We start from the raw sequence: 16,473 nt of genomic DNA, 5'->3' as shown, positions 1-16,473 counted from the left end.
TCTAAATGCTGAATTCATCACGAAGCTTATACTTTTCTTTACTAGTCCTTCTCCTTTCCCCTAAAAGCTACAAGCCCCAGCCTAGTTCATTTGGATAAAATTTCTCATCTCTGGAAAGAAGAATTCACTCCCTTCCTCATCCTTTCATGTAAATACTTTGGCACTAAGTAAAGTACAACAGCAATTCTAATGTGTTGGTTGATGATTTTACTGAAAGTAAAAATCCTTGGGAACTAAAGCAACATTTAAGAGAAAATCAGGAAACAGAAAGGGAAAAAGTAACTACTTTTCCCTATGATATGGCCGTACCCATTCAGTCATCAAAGCTAGGTAGCAATTGAGGCAAAGAATCTCCTCTTTCACTTAGTCCAAAAAAAAAAATTTAAATGAATGAAGGAATCTGGGAAGGGAAGACCTTCAGGGTTTCTGACCAAAGCAGAAATGATTGATATTTAGATTCAATCTGAATCAATCAGTACCCAAACAATGGAATTCACCATCTTGCACCCTAATCAGCTCTAGGCTGGCAATATATAATGATTTTCACCAAATAGTCTCTGATTGTGATATGCCCTGATCATTCTTCCAGTCCAAGGTGGCATATCTGTACATTACCTCCTTGAACTTTCTCCTTCCTAATTCCTTGGCTGCTTTGATATCTCCTGCTTTTTTGTGTACACACAGTTCCATTTTCCAAAAGTTTGGGGAGGGAGAGAGAACTGAAGAGGCAAGATGTCAGTGAATACTGCCTCTGAGTCTTTCTGCACTCTTTTGTAGACTGGCAACTAAGCCAGATCTACTTATGGGTAAAATTTCCTTGTTTTGACCCATGTTTTCCATTTTATTCTGATGTCAAGACAACTATGTCTGATGACCAATGTGTGAATGGTCTAGTTTCCTCTAGTTGCCACTAGGAAAAGGCTGAGTGAAGAAAGAATAGCAAAACTTTGGGGGAAATAAAAGAGCATCCATCATTTATTCTGGGTTTCACTGTTAAATCATCTTAGTCTCATGATAGTAACCAAAATATTTATTTGGGAAATTGTTACTCTTGAATAAAGAGATTCTAAAATCCTGGCTCTTAACGTTGCTTTTGATCCAAGTAATAGCACACATCATTGCTTTCTCCATTGATTTAACTATGGGCATGCATAGAATATAGCCTAGAAATACATCTGTCACACTTGGGCATAGTTGGCCTATATTCTATGGGTCATGTACTCTTGATCATATCAATGTTTCTCGGAACATAACTTCCTTTTGGCCTTGAATCACCCTGGGATAACTTCATTTTGACTCTATGTCTCCACTGAATGAGCTTGGGTTTTTTTCATGTGTTTGTAATAAACGTGCCCTCTTATTTTTTGCTTAATGTTTCACATGTACTGAGTATTTTAACTTTTCCAGGCCACTTTGCTAATAGACTAAATATTATTGGTTTAGAGCATGAGTTCATTAAGAAATTATCATGAATGCTTCCAAATCAGAATCAACAAAAAAATTTTAAGTGCTTAATTCCCCTGTGCTAGGTTTGGCTAAAAGAAGATTGCATAGATTTAGTTCCTGCTTTTTTGGAACTTAACATATTAGGGAGGGAAGCATTCATAACTCAATGTGCTAGGCACATCAGCCTCAGTATTAATACATTAAAAGCATCCAAGTGTATCTCATAAGTTATTTATGCCAACTTAAGGTCAAGGATAAATATATTTTAAGGGCAGAAGGGAAAGGTATTAATATCTTAAGGATCTTTAACTTCATCAAGAAGTACTCATTCCATGAATGTAGATTGTAAGCTTTCTATAACTTAATATATGGCTTTCATGTGATGATATGCCCAAAAGTCTATCATTTTATGGCCAGCCTAATTATTAGTCCTCTCAACTTAGCTCAATCGGTATCTGACAAGCCAATCGTCTGGTATTGTGTATACATGTGTATACACATCTGGTATGTGTGTGTGTATATATGTATGTATGTCTATATATGTGTACATGTACACATATACATGTGTATAGATGTTTGTAAACATACAGAGATATATGTGCATATATATACAGACTTAAATATATACAAAAATATCTATACCTATGCAAATACATTTCCAAATATAATAGGTTTCCTAAGTTTCCATGCAATCTCAGGAGAAATGAAGAAAGGCAGGTTGGAAAGAAATGGACTTTATGTAGTGAACATCAAGAAGAATATCGACAATAGTTATATAGTATGGCCAAACATGGATGGTTGTGTTCTGAATAGCTGGAGAGAACTTCCAATAAGATAAAACCATAGGGTAACCAGAGTATTTGAATATAGCCAAATACAAGAATAGGATCAAAATACTATATCACCTTAATAAAGAACTTTAAGCTTTTCAAAGTATGCTTATTTTTTTCTCCAGATCTACCCAACATTCCTTGGATAATTTTTTGGATAATAATTCCTCCACTAGATAAATTAGAAAACTGAAAACTCCCCAAAGGTCATGTGATTCACCTAAAATCATGTAAAAAGGGGTGGGAGTAGTCAGCTCCATGAGGTTTTTCTTAGATCACTGGTATGCAAGCTTCTTGAGATCAGGAATTGCTTCATTATTCTCTTTATATCTCTAGTACCAAGCACAATGTCTGGTATATAGTAGGAACTTACTAAATATTTCCTATAATATGTTACAGATGACAGATGATAAGAGAAAGTCAGCAACTTTTTTCTGATCAATAAAAACCACATCATTACTAATCAGTGAATATTAAATTATCATTGTCCTCATCTGTCTGAAATGAGGAAGGATAACAAGGATTTATCAGATTCCTGAATAACAGGTTTCAGGTACACAGTGCTTGACACACAGTAGAAATTTAATAAATGCTTACTAACTGAACTGGTGACTTCTTCATATTTTTCCAGTATATTCCTTACAAAAATGAACAACTACTGAGAAATAATGACTTGAGAAAGTCTAGTAATTTCTATGTAGTGGTGAGGGAGGGAACTATTTATTTTGGGAATTTAGACTCTATTCTGGTGTGACCTTTTGTATACATATATAATTATTTAAATACTAGTAAGGTTGTCCATCCTCAAATTGATTTACCCCCTTGGAAAATTAGCCCTACTGTCAATTCCAGTTAGTAACAATTTTTCTTTTGTTTGGACCCTGTAAATTTATCAGTTTATAGAACTTTTAATGCAGAAACTCCTACCAATGCATATAGATAACTCCTTTGCAATTATTAGTCTTAGAGAGTTGTCTGGGGAAACTGAAATATTAGGTAATTTGTTCATGGTCATATAATGAATATGTCTGGGAGACAAGACTTGACCCCGAGTTTTCCTGACTCAAGGCTCCATCTCTTGGGGATTTCTTATCTCCCATAACACTTATAAGATAAGTACAAATTTTACAGATGTGGAATCTGAGTCCAAGAGGGGCTAAGTGATTCATTGTAGCATAAAATGTCTAGTTTGCATCTAAGGAGGGATTTGAACATAGGAGGGATTTGAACAAATGCCATTTCTTTAAAAATTAAAGTCAAAGTCTGATTCTTTTTGTACAGCAAAATAACTGTATATACATAGTATTTAACTTATACTTTAATATATTTTACATGTATTGGTCAACCTGCCATCTGGGGAAGGGGGTGGGGGAAAGGAGGGTAAAAATTGGAACAAAAGGTTTTGCATTTATCAATGCTGAAAAATTACCCATGCATATATCTTGCAAATAAAAAGCTATAATAAAAAAATAATAAAAGATTTAGTAAATTTGGAATAATTCATATTTAGTATATCATTGAAGGGAAGTTTTCAGATGAACTAGCTCCTACAAGTAAATAGTGTTCTACAAACATAAAAAAGGAAGTTAATAAGAAAAAAAAATTAAAAAAAAACAAAAGTCAAACAGTATTGAAGAATCAATCTTGGGGGAAAAAAATCATTCCACTTTAATGTTATAATCCAATTGTGAATTTTAAAACTAAGGTTTTAGATATCTGTTGATAATCCCATTGTTGTCACTTTGAGAAAAGTGATCTTTTCCCTGGTTCAGAGAGATTCAGGGACCCACAGAATAATGATGAATCTTTTTAGTATGATCTATTTCCAGAGCAAGGGTGGAAGGCAAAGGAATGGTGGCTTTGGAAGAAAGGATCGGGAAAAAAAGTGGGGGGAGGAGAATTCTTATTTGTACAAACTTAGATTGTAATTTCCCTTAATTTTCCATCTCCTTCCCTCCTCCCAACTATAAAAGCATCTTCCATCACAAAGAAATGAAGTTGGAAGCCTGGTTATTGACAGGTGGGCAGTTTGCACGATAAAGTTTAACAGTTTACATCCCTATGTATGGCTTCATCGATGCTGTCGATGGATCCCTCACTTGGTTTATAGGTACTTATGCATACATTGATTCTTCTTCTTTTCTTTCCCTTCAAGCATGCAAACGCAAAGAGCAAGAACCAAACAAAGACCGGAACAATTCCCAGAAGAAATCCCGCCTGGTTTTCACCGACCTCCAACGCCGAACACTCTTCGCTATCTTCAAGGAGAACAAACGCCCGTCCAAAGAGATGCAGATCACCATTTCTCAGCAGCTGGGGCTGGAACTCACCACAGTCAGTAACTTCTTCATGAATGCCCGACGTCGCAGCTTGGAGAAATGGCAGGACGATTTAAGTACGGGGGGATCCTCATCAACCTCCAGCACTTGTACCAAAGCATGACTGAAAGAATCTAAATTGGGCACAAGTCAACTGTAAAAGGAAAAAACAACAACAACAATGACAACAACAAAAGGAAAAAGACACAGGATTCTTAGCTGGGGCCCTTCACTGGTGATTTGAAAGCACAATTCTCTCAAAAAAGAAATTTCTATTCTAGCTGTAATCATAGGACATGTGTTCTTTTTTTATGGCTATGGAGTCTAAGTGCAAGCTAAAAAATTAGTCTCTTCCACAAAAATACTATTCTCTAAGCAAGCTAAGCATACCAGAAACTCAAATGGGTCTCTCCTAAAAAGCCAGTTAATTCCATTGTGGTTTCAGCCACATGTAGATTGCTTAAAAAGAAAACAATCTAACACAAAGTCTTACTAGCCTCTTACAAAGTTCCCATGAATATCAGTGGGAATCCGGTCTGTGTGAGGAATTCCAAGTCTGGGATCCCCAGATGATTCAGTTAAGAGGATATTGTAGGAATATTTATGACCTCATTTGCTTTCCAAATGCTTAGCCTCCTTTCACTACAATATACCAAAGTTCACAGCCATAACTAGAGAAACCTAAAAATGATAATTATTGAGCACAAACCTTAAATGTGGAAATCAAATCCAAGAACCTGTTTTTCCAACTCAGGCATCTTTTCACCAAATGGTTTAGGAGCTTTTAGGTCGATCCAGTTGACAGTCTTTTTTCCCTTACCTCCAGAAAGTCTCATATGTTATGGATCGGTTAAAACAAAATCCATTCACTTGAGCTCAAAGTATCAAGCACAAAGATGATAACTATAGAAATAAGCAAGGTTCTGGATTCACTGCATCTGTATTGTCAAGACATTGATTCTGAAGTCATTAGCGGATAGCAAGGGAACAAGGATGGCTTCAAGCACATTTTGTAGTTTGCCACCAATTCTGTGTTTGTACATGATGCAGACACTCACTCAGGAGGCCAATTTAACTGCTATGGTACATGGAGCAAATGCAACATATTAAAAGATCTAGATTTTTTTAGATCATTAGTATATCCTCCTTGGTTATTGGCCATCTAGTCCCACCTATTGTGCATTGTTACCACGATATTCATTTCATTATTACTGTTTCAGATTTTGTTGCTATTTCATACATTCTTTTGGTGGGGGTCCCTCAATGTTTGCTGGCCTTGGGGGAAACTCCAACAACCAATCAACATGTCATCCCAATACTATTGTTCATAACTTTTTCATCTGAATCCCAAGCCTCTTTCATTGTTCAATCATCCCTGTATAACGACTGATTAAATCTGGAGAAAACACAGCACACCAAAGAAGCAGAATCCTGCAAACCAAAGACATTTCTTACTTGCCATTTTCTAGCCTAAAAATACTGTGATTACTTTTAGAAATCAGAATGCCTCTGCAACTCCAAATGGCACTCAGCTCTTGCATTTGGCTGGCCCTTTGGGTAAGCAGTATGGCAATACCGAGAACATTAGCCAAGTCACACGGGAAGGGTTAACCACAATGGCTGTCCTTGGTGGTGATCAGCTTCCAAATGAGGCCTACAGTCCTTCTCCTGGAGATTGTGATGGTCACAATGTGCATATTTACCAGTGAATGGCCCCTGGAGAGCACCATTGGAGTGTTCAAAAGCAAGCCAAACACTGCAGTGATTCTTTAAAGACACTTGAGATTTTTTATGTATTACTTAATCGAAACCAAAGAAACTTTTCTGCACCTACTTCTGCAACAAATAAAAACTGTTCCATTAAAGATGAATAACTAAGTAAAAAAATGAATGCTAAATGAAAAACAACAAAGAAGGAAAAACAATGTTGTGCGACACATTGTGTCTGGACAGACCTCTTAGGACATTTTTTGGAAGCAGATTTCAAAGAAAGGGTTGAAACAGGAATGGAAACAAAGAAAAGCCTCCATTGGCTGCTGCTTCATTTGACAACTCACTTGGTAATCTTAAAGTTGAAGATTGTCTTTAATTTGTGCCTATGCAGTTTTTCAAAAGAATAAGGAACAGAGCAACGGAAACCTCAACAGCTACAATACCAAAGATGAGGATTTCTCACACCTTTTGTTTCAGTTCATTATCTCTTCTTGCACGGCTAAAATGCTAATAGCATCATTGATTTGTGTAAAGGTAATCAATTCTGTTTCTTTGAGCAACAAAAGAAAAGGGTCATTTATTTTATTTTATTTCCTTTTTTGCCTTTATTGTCTCTACCCCAGCATGGAATCTTTCCAAAGGTACCACAGACTCCAAGTGTAAGATATTGGGATACTTAACTAATCTCTCTTCTCCATCCAGGGAATGTGGGAGAAGAGATTGTCACTTGAATGTTCTTTGCTTGACCACCTAAAATTCGTTCCTAATATCAGAGCCTTATCATCAGGGGAGTGAAGGGGGACACTGTGCTGGGCAAATCTTTTCCCCTTCCACAATACCAAAGAGTTTGCCATTATGATAGCTTTGTCTCCATGTAGTTGCTACATCTAAACAGGGCTCATTTCAGAAAACATGTAAAATTTATTGTGATTTCTACTTTTCTATTAGCTTTTAAAATCATCTATAAAGCTCCATTTCTAAGCGGAAATATATATTCCTATATATGTATTAAAGTATATATGTTTTATATATGTGTTGTTTACATAACACATATATACATATATATAGCATGTCCCAAAAGTCGTTGTGCAGTTTTGTGCTTTTATAGCTTTAAACTGCACAAAGACTTTTGGGATATTCTGTATATATGCATACATACATATATGTATACAAAACTATCTTGATATCCATGAGATCCACAAAATATTGCTGTCAAAAAGTGACATGTTGTTACTGCTGTATGTTCTATTTGTTAAGTATACACACTTCAGAATTGTATTCATTTTCCATGCCGTTCCAAAGGCAAAGAACCACTCTAGATATATGGTATTTAGAGATGAAATATCCAGGCTTATATCCACCAAATATAACTCTATCCTGCAACAAATTCACTGTTTGCAGTAGGAGTGAATAAGATGTTCTAAATCTCCACCTCAACCCAGGTTATTGTTATAAATCTTAGGTCCTACTCAGGATTGAACTAACAACAATAAGAAGCCCATCATATAATTATCAGGAAATATTTAATAGAGCTTCCCCATCTTGTTACCAAAGATGAAAATCCCCTTTAAGAAGAAAATCCACCCCATCATTGTTTTTCCTCAAGGAAATTTCATATTCTTATAGTCTTCTCCAACACATGTGGGTTTTAGACATGTTGATATGACTTCTAGTCGGTTAAAGTCCAACCTTGCTTTGACAGGCAAATCAGGTCCCTCAGGGGGTGATTATAGAACTATATCTAAAGCCTGGATATAACCACAGTCAATTTGGAAGATTGGGGAGGAAAGGTTATGATATTTTCCACAACAGGAAAACACAAACCAAAGTTTAAAGAGACATGTGTGTCTGGAACTTCCTATCCTGGAGAATTCTGTCTGCCCAAGATATCTTCCCTAACTCTCCATCTATAGAGGTTTCGTTCAAATTGAGTAACTTCAGATGTGGAGTGGAAGTTATGTTCTAGCAAACAGTCTTCCAGCTTCCATTTTCAAAATTCTTCATCACCTAAGTGGATATTAATTAATTCCCTTTAATTAAACAATTCTGTCATATTTGAAACTATTTTAATTCATTCTTTCACTTAACAAGCATTTATTTTCTCTCCATTCTTTCTCTTCCTTCCTCAATGAAAAAGAAAAACAAAATACTCATAACAAATATTCAAACAAAACAAATTCCTGTATTGACCATGTCCAAAAATGGCAACAAATATTTATTAAATATCTGCTATAGGCAAGATATTTTGTCAACCTCATTTCATTTCCTCCTCAACCCTCCAAGGTACTGAGAAAAGAAGATATTCCAGGCAAGAAAATATTCAACATACAGGATGAAAAAAGCAAATTTTCCCTTAGCCATGTTGCCCCTCAAATCAAAGTAGTCTGTCTTTGCCCAGAAAATGATTTAAAGGACCACTGTTTCTTGGAATCGAAAAGTCTTAGCAAACACCTGAACATCGTGAGTGATTGTTATCTTCAAAAGGTGTCCAGCCTGAAGAAAAAATTTTTTGGATAATCTTGTGAACAAAAGACAAAACTTTACCTTAGAGTACTAGTCACATTCATCTCCAGTTTCTCTTGTGTTTGGGGAAAGGTTATACTATGTAAGAAAAGAATGTCACTCCATACTTTTAGCAAAATCTTGCACAATCTGAGATTTTTGCTCTTAAAAGAGATTATAAACACATAGCTTTCAAAATTTCAAGCTTTTTTCTATCAAAAGAATCTCTTCATTTCATGGAGCCCAGACAGATTAACTGACTTGATCATAGTCAAATAGGCAGTAAATTGTAGATCCAGAATTGATACCCAGAACATCCCACTGCAAATGCAGTTCTCTTTCCACTTACCAGGCTAACCCTTAGCTAAACCCATAGCCTATAGTCTATAGGAAAAAAGAAAAAAAGCAAGTGACCCGGAAAGGTTATGGAAGTCCATTTTCTTATATTTTCAAATTTGATGATTCTAAGAAAATTACCTAATAATTGCACCTGTTTTCTATTTAGTATTCATCCCTTTAATCATAGAAAACTCACCAATGCAACACAATAGTTTAAGGACTGTATGAAGTGGGGATTTCACACCAGTGTTGCATGAAATATAGAGATTATCAGCTGTGGAGTTGGGGGGAGGGGAGAGATAAAGGAGGAAATATGCCCTGAGGTTACAAATTTTGAAATTTAGCAGTCATTAAATAATGAAAAATATCTCTAACTTAAAATAATGGACCCAAAGTAAATATTCCCAAAAATCTGGGAGATGTTATTTGGTTTGTGCTATTACAGAAGGTATTGGTAGTTACCATCGAATAAATATATGTCCATGGCAACATAATGCAAAGATTCAATGCATAGAAGAAACTATTCTGTAATGCTCTTGATTTCTGCATATGCATTTGAATTTGAGTGGCTTGAATGTAGCAAGGAAACTGTAACTTAAAATACATCCTTCTAGGTCATATTTTCAAAATTTACCCCCTACATTTATTTCCTTTGATTTTTTCCTCATAGTAATATTAATTTTACAATTCATGGGCTTTGCCTCATTATTTAGTTCATTCTTAACATTTTCCCCCACTTTGCTGCAAATGTGTGCTGGAAAAATGCAATCTGACTTCCATTTAATCAAAGAAAAACATAAGAAAGAAGATAAATTTTTTTTGTGTCTCTTTATCATCACTAAAATCAAACAATGATTTCCAGAGCCAAATTAAATACCATTTAGATTCCCTCTCTTTCCCTCCTTCCAATAAGTGCAAGTACTTGAAAGCTGACTATATTGAAAACATAATGAAAACCCTGGAAACAATTCACCACTTTAGAAACTCTAAGTGGGATTACAGTGAGGTCTGATTTGGCCTAGGCCACCAAAATTTGTGCCTGTGCTCAGCTTTGGTTTTTCAGAAGGTTGTAATAATCTTAAGGTTTGTTTTTTTTTTAACATATTGGCTACTGGAAAGATTACAAAAATAAAAAAGATTAATTCTAATGATGTATAAGAGTAACAAGACACCTTGAAAAGTGAGGAAAGAAAGTGGTCCATATATACAACAGCTTTACAGATAACCACCACAGTTTGAAGTAGGCTAGAGGCAGAAAAAAAGATTTATTTTGTCATTCTGTGTGGGCCTAGGCTTCATCATTTTAATAGGAAAGGGAAATCTGGTAGGCTCGTAGCATTTTGGCATTTACTTGTGATGACAGAAAACTACACTAGTTTTGTACTAGTCTTTCAGTCTATGATGAATACTCTCTATAAGAACAGATAATTGTAGTTATAGACAAAATTCTAAGTTAAAGAGATAGGTTCTCAGAGTTGGACAAGACCTTGGAGGGAATCTAAGTCCAATTTTGACCTTAAGCTTGAAGTTCTCTCCATTGGTACAGGAATTCTTTAATAAATGAAGAAGGATTTGTCCTATATTGCAAAGTAAATCCCATGTTATTTGGGATCCTGGATGAAGAAGCATGTGTGTTCTCATCATGGTGAATTGCCATCACCAATATCTATTCCTTTACAGGAAAAAAAAATTCTTTTTTTTTCTTTTCTCGGGAAATCCTTGAGCATCCATTCAGTATGCTTAGGAAAGAATTATATTGAATCCAAATTAGCAGTACAATCATGCTGAGTCTCATGTTAATGGACAAGGAAAAAAAAAACTATAAAGATTGCTAGTTCCAATGACCTGAATTCTATGAGGGACCCTCATAGTTCCATGAGGTTGAAACCACTCACCCATGAAACTACTCAAATCCCAGTTTTTACTATCTTTGACAAACAGAAGCAGGTTAAATCAAAAATCCAAGATTTCCTTTTAGCTTTTCAAGATAAGTCCATTAAAACTAACCAGTTTATTGTCTTTCTGTGAAGGAAAAAGGGTTCTTTTATGTCCTGCAAGATTGGACTTCTTGATTTTTTGGTCATTCACTCCATCAAAATCTTCCATTTCATTATCTCTTACAATAGGATTCTTTCCATAGCACTGATATTGGTAAATGAGTCTTCTCGAAATTATATACAATTGATATGGTTGAATGTAGACAGACTACACATAATAAGAATATAATGTCATATATGTCCATCAAATATGTAACTTCATGACAGCAACACACATTGTCACATTAAAGTATCAACACTGCATGTATTTAGGTGTACACCTACATGCATAATATATATTGTGTGACGTTGACCTTCAAAATAGTATTTCATATGTCGTTGGTACATCTACCATGTGCATCTTTTCCATTTATTTAATGTAACATTGAAAACCAAAGTGCAAAAAATCCAAACCAAATCAGAACTCCAAGTCCCAGCATCTTTTGTTTGTATCCTTGGAGATACTTTCATTTGGGCACATCTAAGATGAATTCAACTTGCAAGAAACCTTGAATATTGTTTAATCATCTGTGAAGGAATGAAGAATGTGGTTGATTATTTCGGTTGAATAGCTTTATTCTGGATCTTTCTTAACTAAAGCTAATTCCAAAGACCCAGGAAAGGATGAAACCAGCAAAGCAAAGCTCAAACCAAGCTAGAGAAAGGACTCTCATTTCTGAGGGTCAGGACAGCAATGACAGCTCTGGGGAGGTTGTGCTAGCTATGGGGCAAGGGGAGGGAGGGAGGGAATTGGTCATTTTTTTTCTTCCTTGTCACAATATCTTAAATATTTTTTAAAGAAAGTAAGAAAGCTTTATAGGTTACATTTGCTGACTTTACATTAATTAAGGGGATCTGAAAGTGTTGTAAAGTTTTGTTTAAAAATTGAAACTTAAAAAAAAAGCTTTAAAATTTCCTTTTATTTCCATGACATATTTGGGTTATGACCCCATAGGCTAGCTACCAATAATGTAATTAATTTATTTAATTAGTTTCTAGACCAAAAATGTATAGAATTTTTTTCTTGATTATTTAATTCATCCTTAATTAGCTTTGATTTTATATATTGTACTTATTTATCAAAATCTAGAAGGGTAGCAAATGCATCAGAGATGCAGATTTTTTTAATGAGAAAACTGAAGGTTAGTTTGCTTTATAAAGCAGCCAAATTCTGTTACAGACAGGAAAGAAATATCGGTTACATTGTTTTTTTTAATTTTAAACATTTGAGGGATTTTTCCTTTTATTAATTTTCTGTCAATTGTTTAAATATCAACAATTAAATTATTTAACTTGAGCTCGCAACCCCACCTGGTCCAATGGTGAGCTTTACCTTTTAATTATTGTGGCCCATGAAGCCTTCATAATGTATTTTATTTATTTAATTTATTCCATGCCTGCTACAGGCACACTTGTATAGTTTATATTTTTTATTTAAGATAACAGAAAGCACTACATTTTCTTTGCTGTCAGAACAACAGAGCGAATTTCATGGACAAGCAATGACTCTTCAACCTGAACCCATGCATTCAGAAATAAAAGCCAGGACTTGACTTCATTGGCCTGGACTTTGGAGCTTCTACAACATAAACTAGGGGTGGGAATGGGGGAGGGAGGGAGGGAATCCAAAACAAAACCAAAAAAATCATGACGAGCAAAAAGAGAGAAACCCTTCCACTAGCTGCTTCCAAGAATGAACTCTGTGTGTAAAATCACCAACAACCAAAAAACAAAATAAAACAAAAAAACAACAAAAAAAGAGGAAAAAAGAGAAAACAAAAGAAAAAACTTTCTATTTCTAGTGAGAACCAAAGAAGGCTACCTCACTGACTTTTTCCATTTGTAATTTTAATCGTGTTGATGATACCAAAGATACCAAAGATTTCTTTCTCTGTGCGGTCTGCATTTTGCTTGTGCTCTTTTATAGTTTGAACTCTTCTCTCTGACGTATGGTGTGTACAGCCACAGCTCAGATACCCCAAAGAAGTAAATACTTAGGCAATGGTGGCTGCTGACTCAGGAAGGAATGTTTTCTGTGTTTCTCTTGTTTGTTTGCTGCCCATCAAGAAATGTGGTCCAAGCGTCCAAGACACAATTCAGGTAATACTTCAATTGGATTCAAATGAACTTCTTGAATAAATTTGGAACCAAATTAGTGGGATGGTGTAGAAGAGGACTGGTTGGGAATGGACATCTATTCCATTTCTATCATCCCCAATGCTGCTTCATAATTATATGGGTACAGATTTTTAATCATTTTCCCTCAGAAAATCAAACCATAAAATGTTAGAGCTGGAAAGGAGAGAATACCTATACTCACTTTACATAATTTTAATAGGAAAAGATAGAGCCCTCTGAAGAAGCCCAGAGGAGAGAAGGGATACTTGGTGTTACAAATAATTTAATAGCAGGATTTAGCACATACTTTTGTATTACTCCAGTCCACTCTCCTATTTTCCCCTACTTTTTATATAAACCAAAAAGGAAGATGACTCAATAATTACCAAAAATTGGAAGGTAGAAATCATTCAACATTGAGAATGGATTAGTATTGCTTATTCAATATATTCACCCTCCAAAAAAATTGTGGGCATATTCAGGTAGTCACTATATGAACTGGCAAACATAATTAGATGCTCAAGGAAATCTTCTTTCATGACAATAATATTCCCATGTCTATAAAGCCAGAGTTTGATTTTAATTAGATTACCTGTGTTGATCAAACTACTTGGATAAATACTATTTTCCCTTGTATTGCCTAAGTATGGTCTGTCACCCCACAAGATTAAAAAGAGCAGAGTAAGTAGTAGTATTTGGCCTCTTCAGTTTAATGGATTGTTGCTGTTAGATAGTCAAGATAAAATAAATTTGGTTGACACTATAAGAAAATAAATTCCTTTCTCCCATTCATTTTTCTCATACATTTTTGGTGCATTTCAGTACTAGATCTGACCCAACATTTCTTAGCATGGATATGCTACTAAGGAGAGCTCTCTATGTATAAAGAGTTAAAATTTCAAAATAGGATGCCAACTTAAGAAATGATTACTTAACAGTTGCCGCTTTCATTAAATTAATTAGCTTTCTTTTTGGTTTCTTTTCATCTCCATTAAATGATTAAATTGCTATTAAGCTCCGTTCATCGAAGTGGGCTTGTATGTAAGCCAGTGTAACCATCCATAGCTTTCAACCAAATAGGTTTTAGATACATTCAGAGATGGTTGCAGTCTATAAGTCTATGTACTGAGTAATAATGTGATGCACTTTCATATAATATGGAGGCTTTGAGCTCTTAGATGGGACTTTTAGTCAGATACAGTAGGAAAGAAAACACCAATCTCACACATACAACATACACTCCAGGTATGATATAGACTTGGCAGAGGACATTAAAGAAAATAACAGAATGCAGAAGCCACCATTCAGTCCGATGTACCCATTTTTTTTTTTGCTTCTAGGCACTGTCCTGATAATTTTGCAATTTATTTTCCTCCCTTTCTTCCTCTGGGATGGGTCTCTCTTATCCTAAATAGGCAATCATGGACCAGATAGCAAGGCCTTTGGGTTATGACTAAGATGCTTTGATTTTCTTCCCCTTTCCTCATGGAGCTAAAATCCACAGGATGCTAACCAGGCTTGGAGATGACCTAATTTGCTGAATTAGGTGGGTCCCTTTCCCCCACCCAAACTACCTCCCAACCAGTCACCTGGGAGAATCCATTAAAAACAATGGCAGCCTGAACACAGAAAACATCCTTGATTGTCAGAATCCTCCACAGCAATTCCTTATCAGTCTCATGCTTCACTTGCAAAGTGTGACATAACCACGGGACGAGTGCCTTGCTTGAACCAAAGCAACGATTTAGCCAGTCTGGACCTCTCTGTGCTTTTTTTAATCCTTCCTGTGAATACCTCAGCTTCAACTGGGCCTCCATACTGTACCTGGTGGACTTATTGTACTGTGGTGCTTTGTATTGCAACCCTGCAAAGAACAAGATTTGTAATAATACCAAAGGTTCTTTATCTTTCCTCCCTCTGTCTCCCCTTGTTCTTCTACCCTTTTCTAGTTCTTCATGGTTCCAAAGCTTTAATATAAACCTGGGCATGTTGGCAATGCAGACCGCACAATTCCTTACCGAATTTTCTCAGATATACCTCATAGATAATAGTGTTTAGAGTAATGTTATATAGCGTATGTAATAAATTATTCACTGTTTCTTTTGGTAACTGTGATTTAAAAAAGAAAAATGCTTTATATGTTTTAGGTTGTGCTTTTGTAATAGACAAAAAAGGTGCGCTTAAAAAATGTACATCTTTTCTCCCCTCCCCCCTTTGGATTTTATTTATTCTGGATTGGGGAAAGTTGCAGAATGAGCCCAAAGTTTACAGTTTCATATTTTGCTGAAGAAACAATCTGTGTTCATTTGCTGTCTTGAAAACAAATTATTTTCTACATTTGTGCTACATGGTCTGAACAATTAATTGTCCTGTGTTAACAGTGTACTATTATAATTAGCAACTGCCAATCAGTGCTATAATTTTATGCATGAGGCTAAAAACTTAGCAATGTGATGCATTGTGGTTCTTAATAGCAGGATTCTTCATTTGCAACTAGACCTTTCCCTTTAATTTTAATGAACTTTATTTATGCATGGGAGCCTGTCGTTTGTTAGCAATTGTGGAACAGTTGTGTATACATTAAACTGTGAAAATGTGCACAGTTCAGCCTCAGACAGTGGTAATATTGGTTTATGCTGGGAGATGTCTCACTTCTAAAATACCTTTATTATAGGCCTGGATTTCAAAAGGAGACCAATTGAATAGGCTCCAAAATTTTACAATGGGAAACATTGTTCAAAGTTGGGGTCAATCAACTTGCATCACCCAAATAGTGCTTCTTGTCACCCACATGCACCCCATCGATTCAGGGAGTGGTTTGAAAACATGGCATCAAAAAATGAACAGACTGGGCAAGATTCCCCACACCCCCAATCGCATACTAAAAGGAGTTGCTCTGGCATTATGGAAGCATCCCTAAGCCCACCATACCTTGAATATGAAGATCTTGGTTTATCCAAATGTTTGCCCCCAACTACAATTTTTGCTGAGAATCACCAAGTTGACTATATATGCTTGGTTTTTTTCTTGTCTTTTGTAATCAGGTCAGCTTTCAGCATGAGCATACATGGCTTCAGGATTAACAATCCCCTTCTAACTTTGCTGTCTGTCATACCTGGCAACCCTGAATACAATCCCAATGATACAGTCCAAAGAACATGGCTATGTCCT

At 35.6% G+C, this 16,473-nt stretch overlaps 1 protein-coding gene across 1 annotated transcript in view; it reads left to right on the top strand.

Moving 5' to 3' along the window:
- Nucleotides 1-8,419, top strand: part of ONECUT2 (one cut homeobox 2) — a 59,705-nt gene extending 51,286 nt beyond the window's left edge. Inside the window, exon 2 of the mRNA XM_023496172.2 lies at nt 4,432-8,419. Within this exon, the coding sequence (XP_023351940.2) occupies nt 4,432-4,718 (287 nt within the window). The 3' untranslated portion in view covers nt 4,719-8,419. The remainder of the gene's footprint in view (nt 1-4,431) is intronic.
- Nucleotides 8,420-16,473: the final 8,054 nt, after the last annotated feature.

The sequence above is a fragment of the Sarcophilus harrisii genome, chromosome 1 (assembly GCF_902635505.1).
Source record: "Sarcophilus harrisii chromosome 1, mSarHar1.11, whole genome shotgun sequence".
Lineage (NCBI taxonomy): Eukaryota > Metazoa > Chordata > Mammalia > Dasyuromorphia > Dasyuridae > Sarcophilus > Sarcophilus harrisii.
The sequence above is the reverse complement of the archived record's forward strand: the minus strand, read 5'-3'. Positions and strand labels throughout refer to the sequence as shown.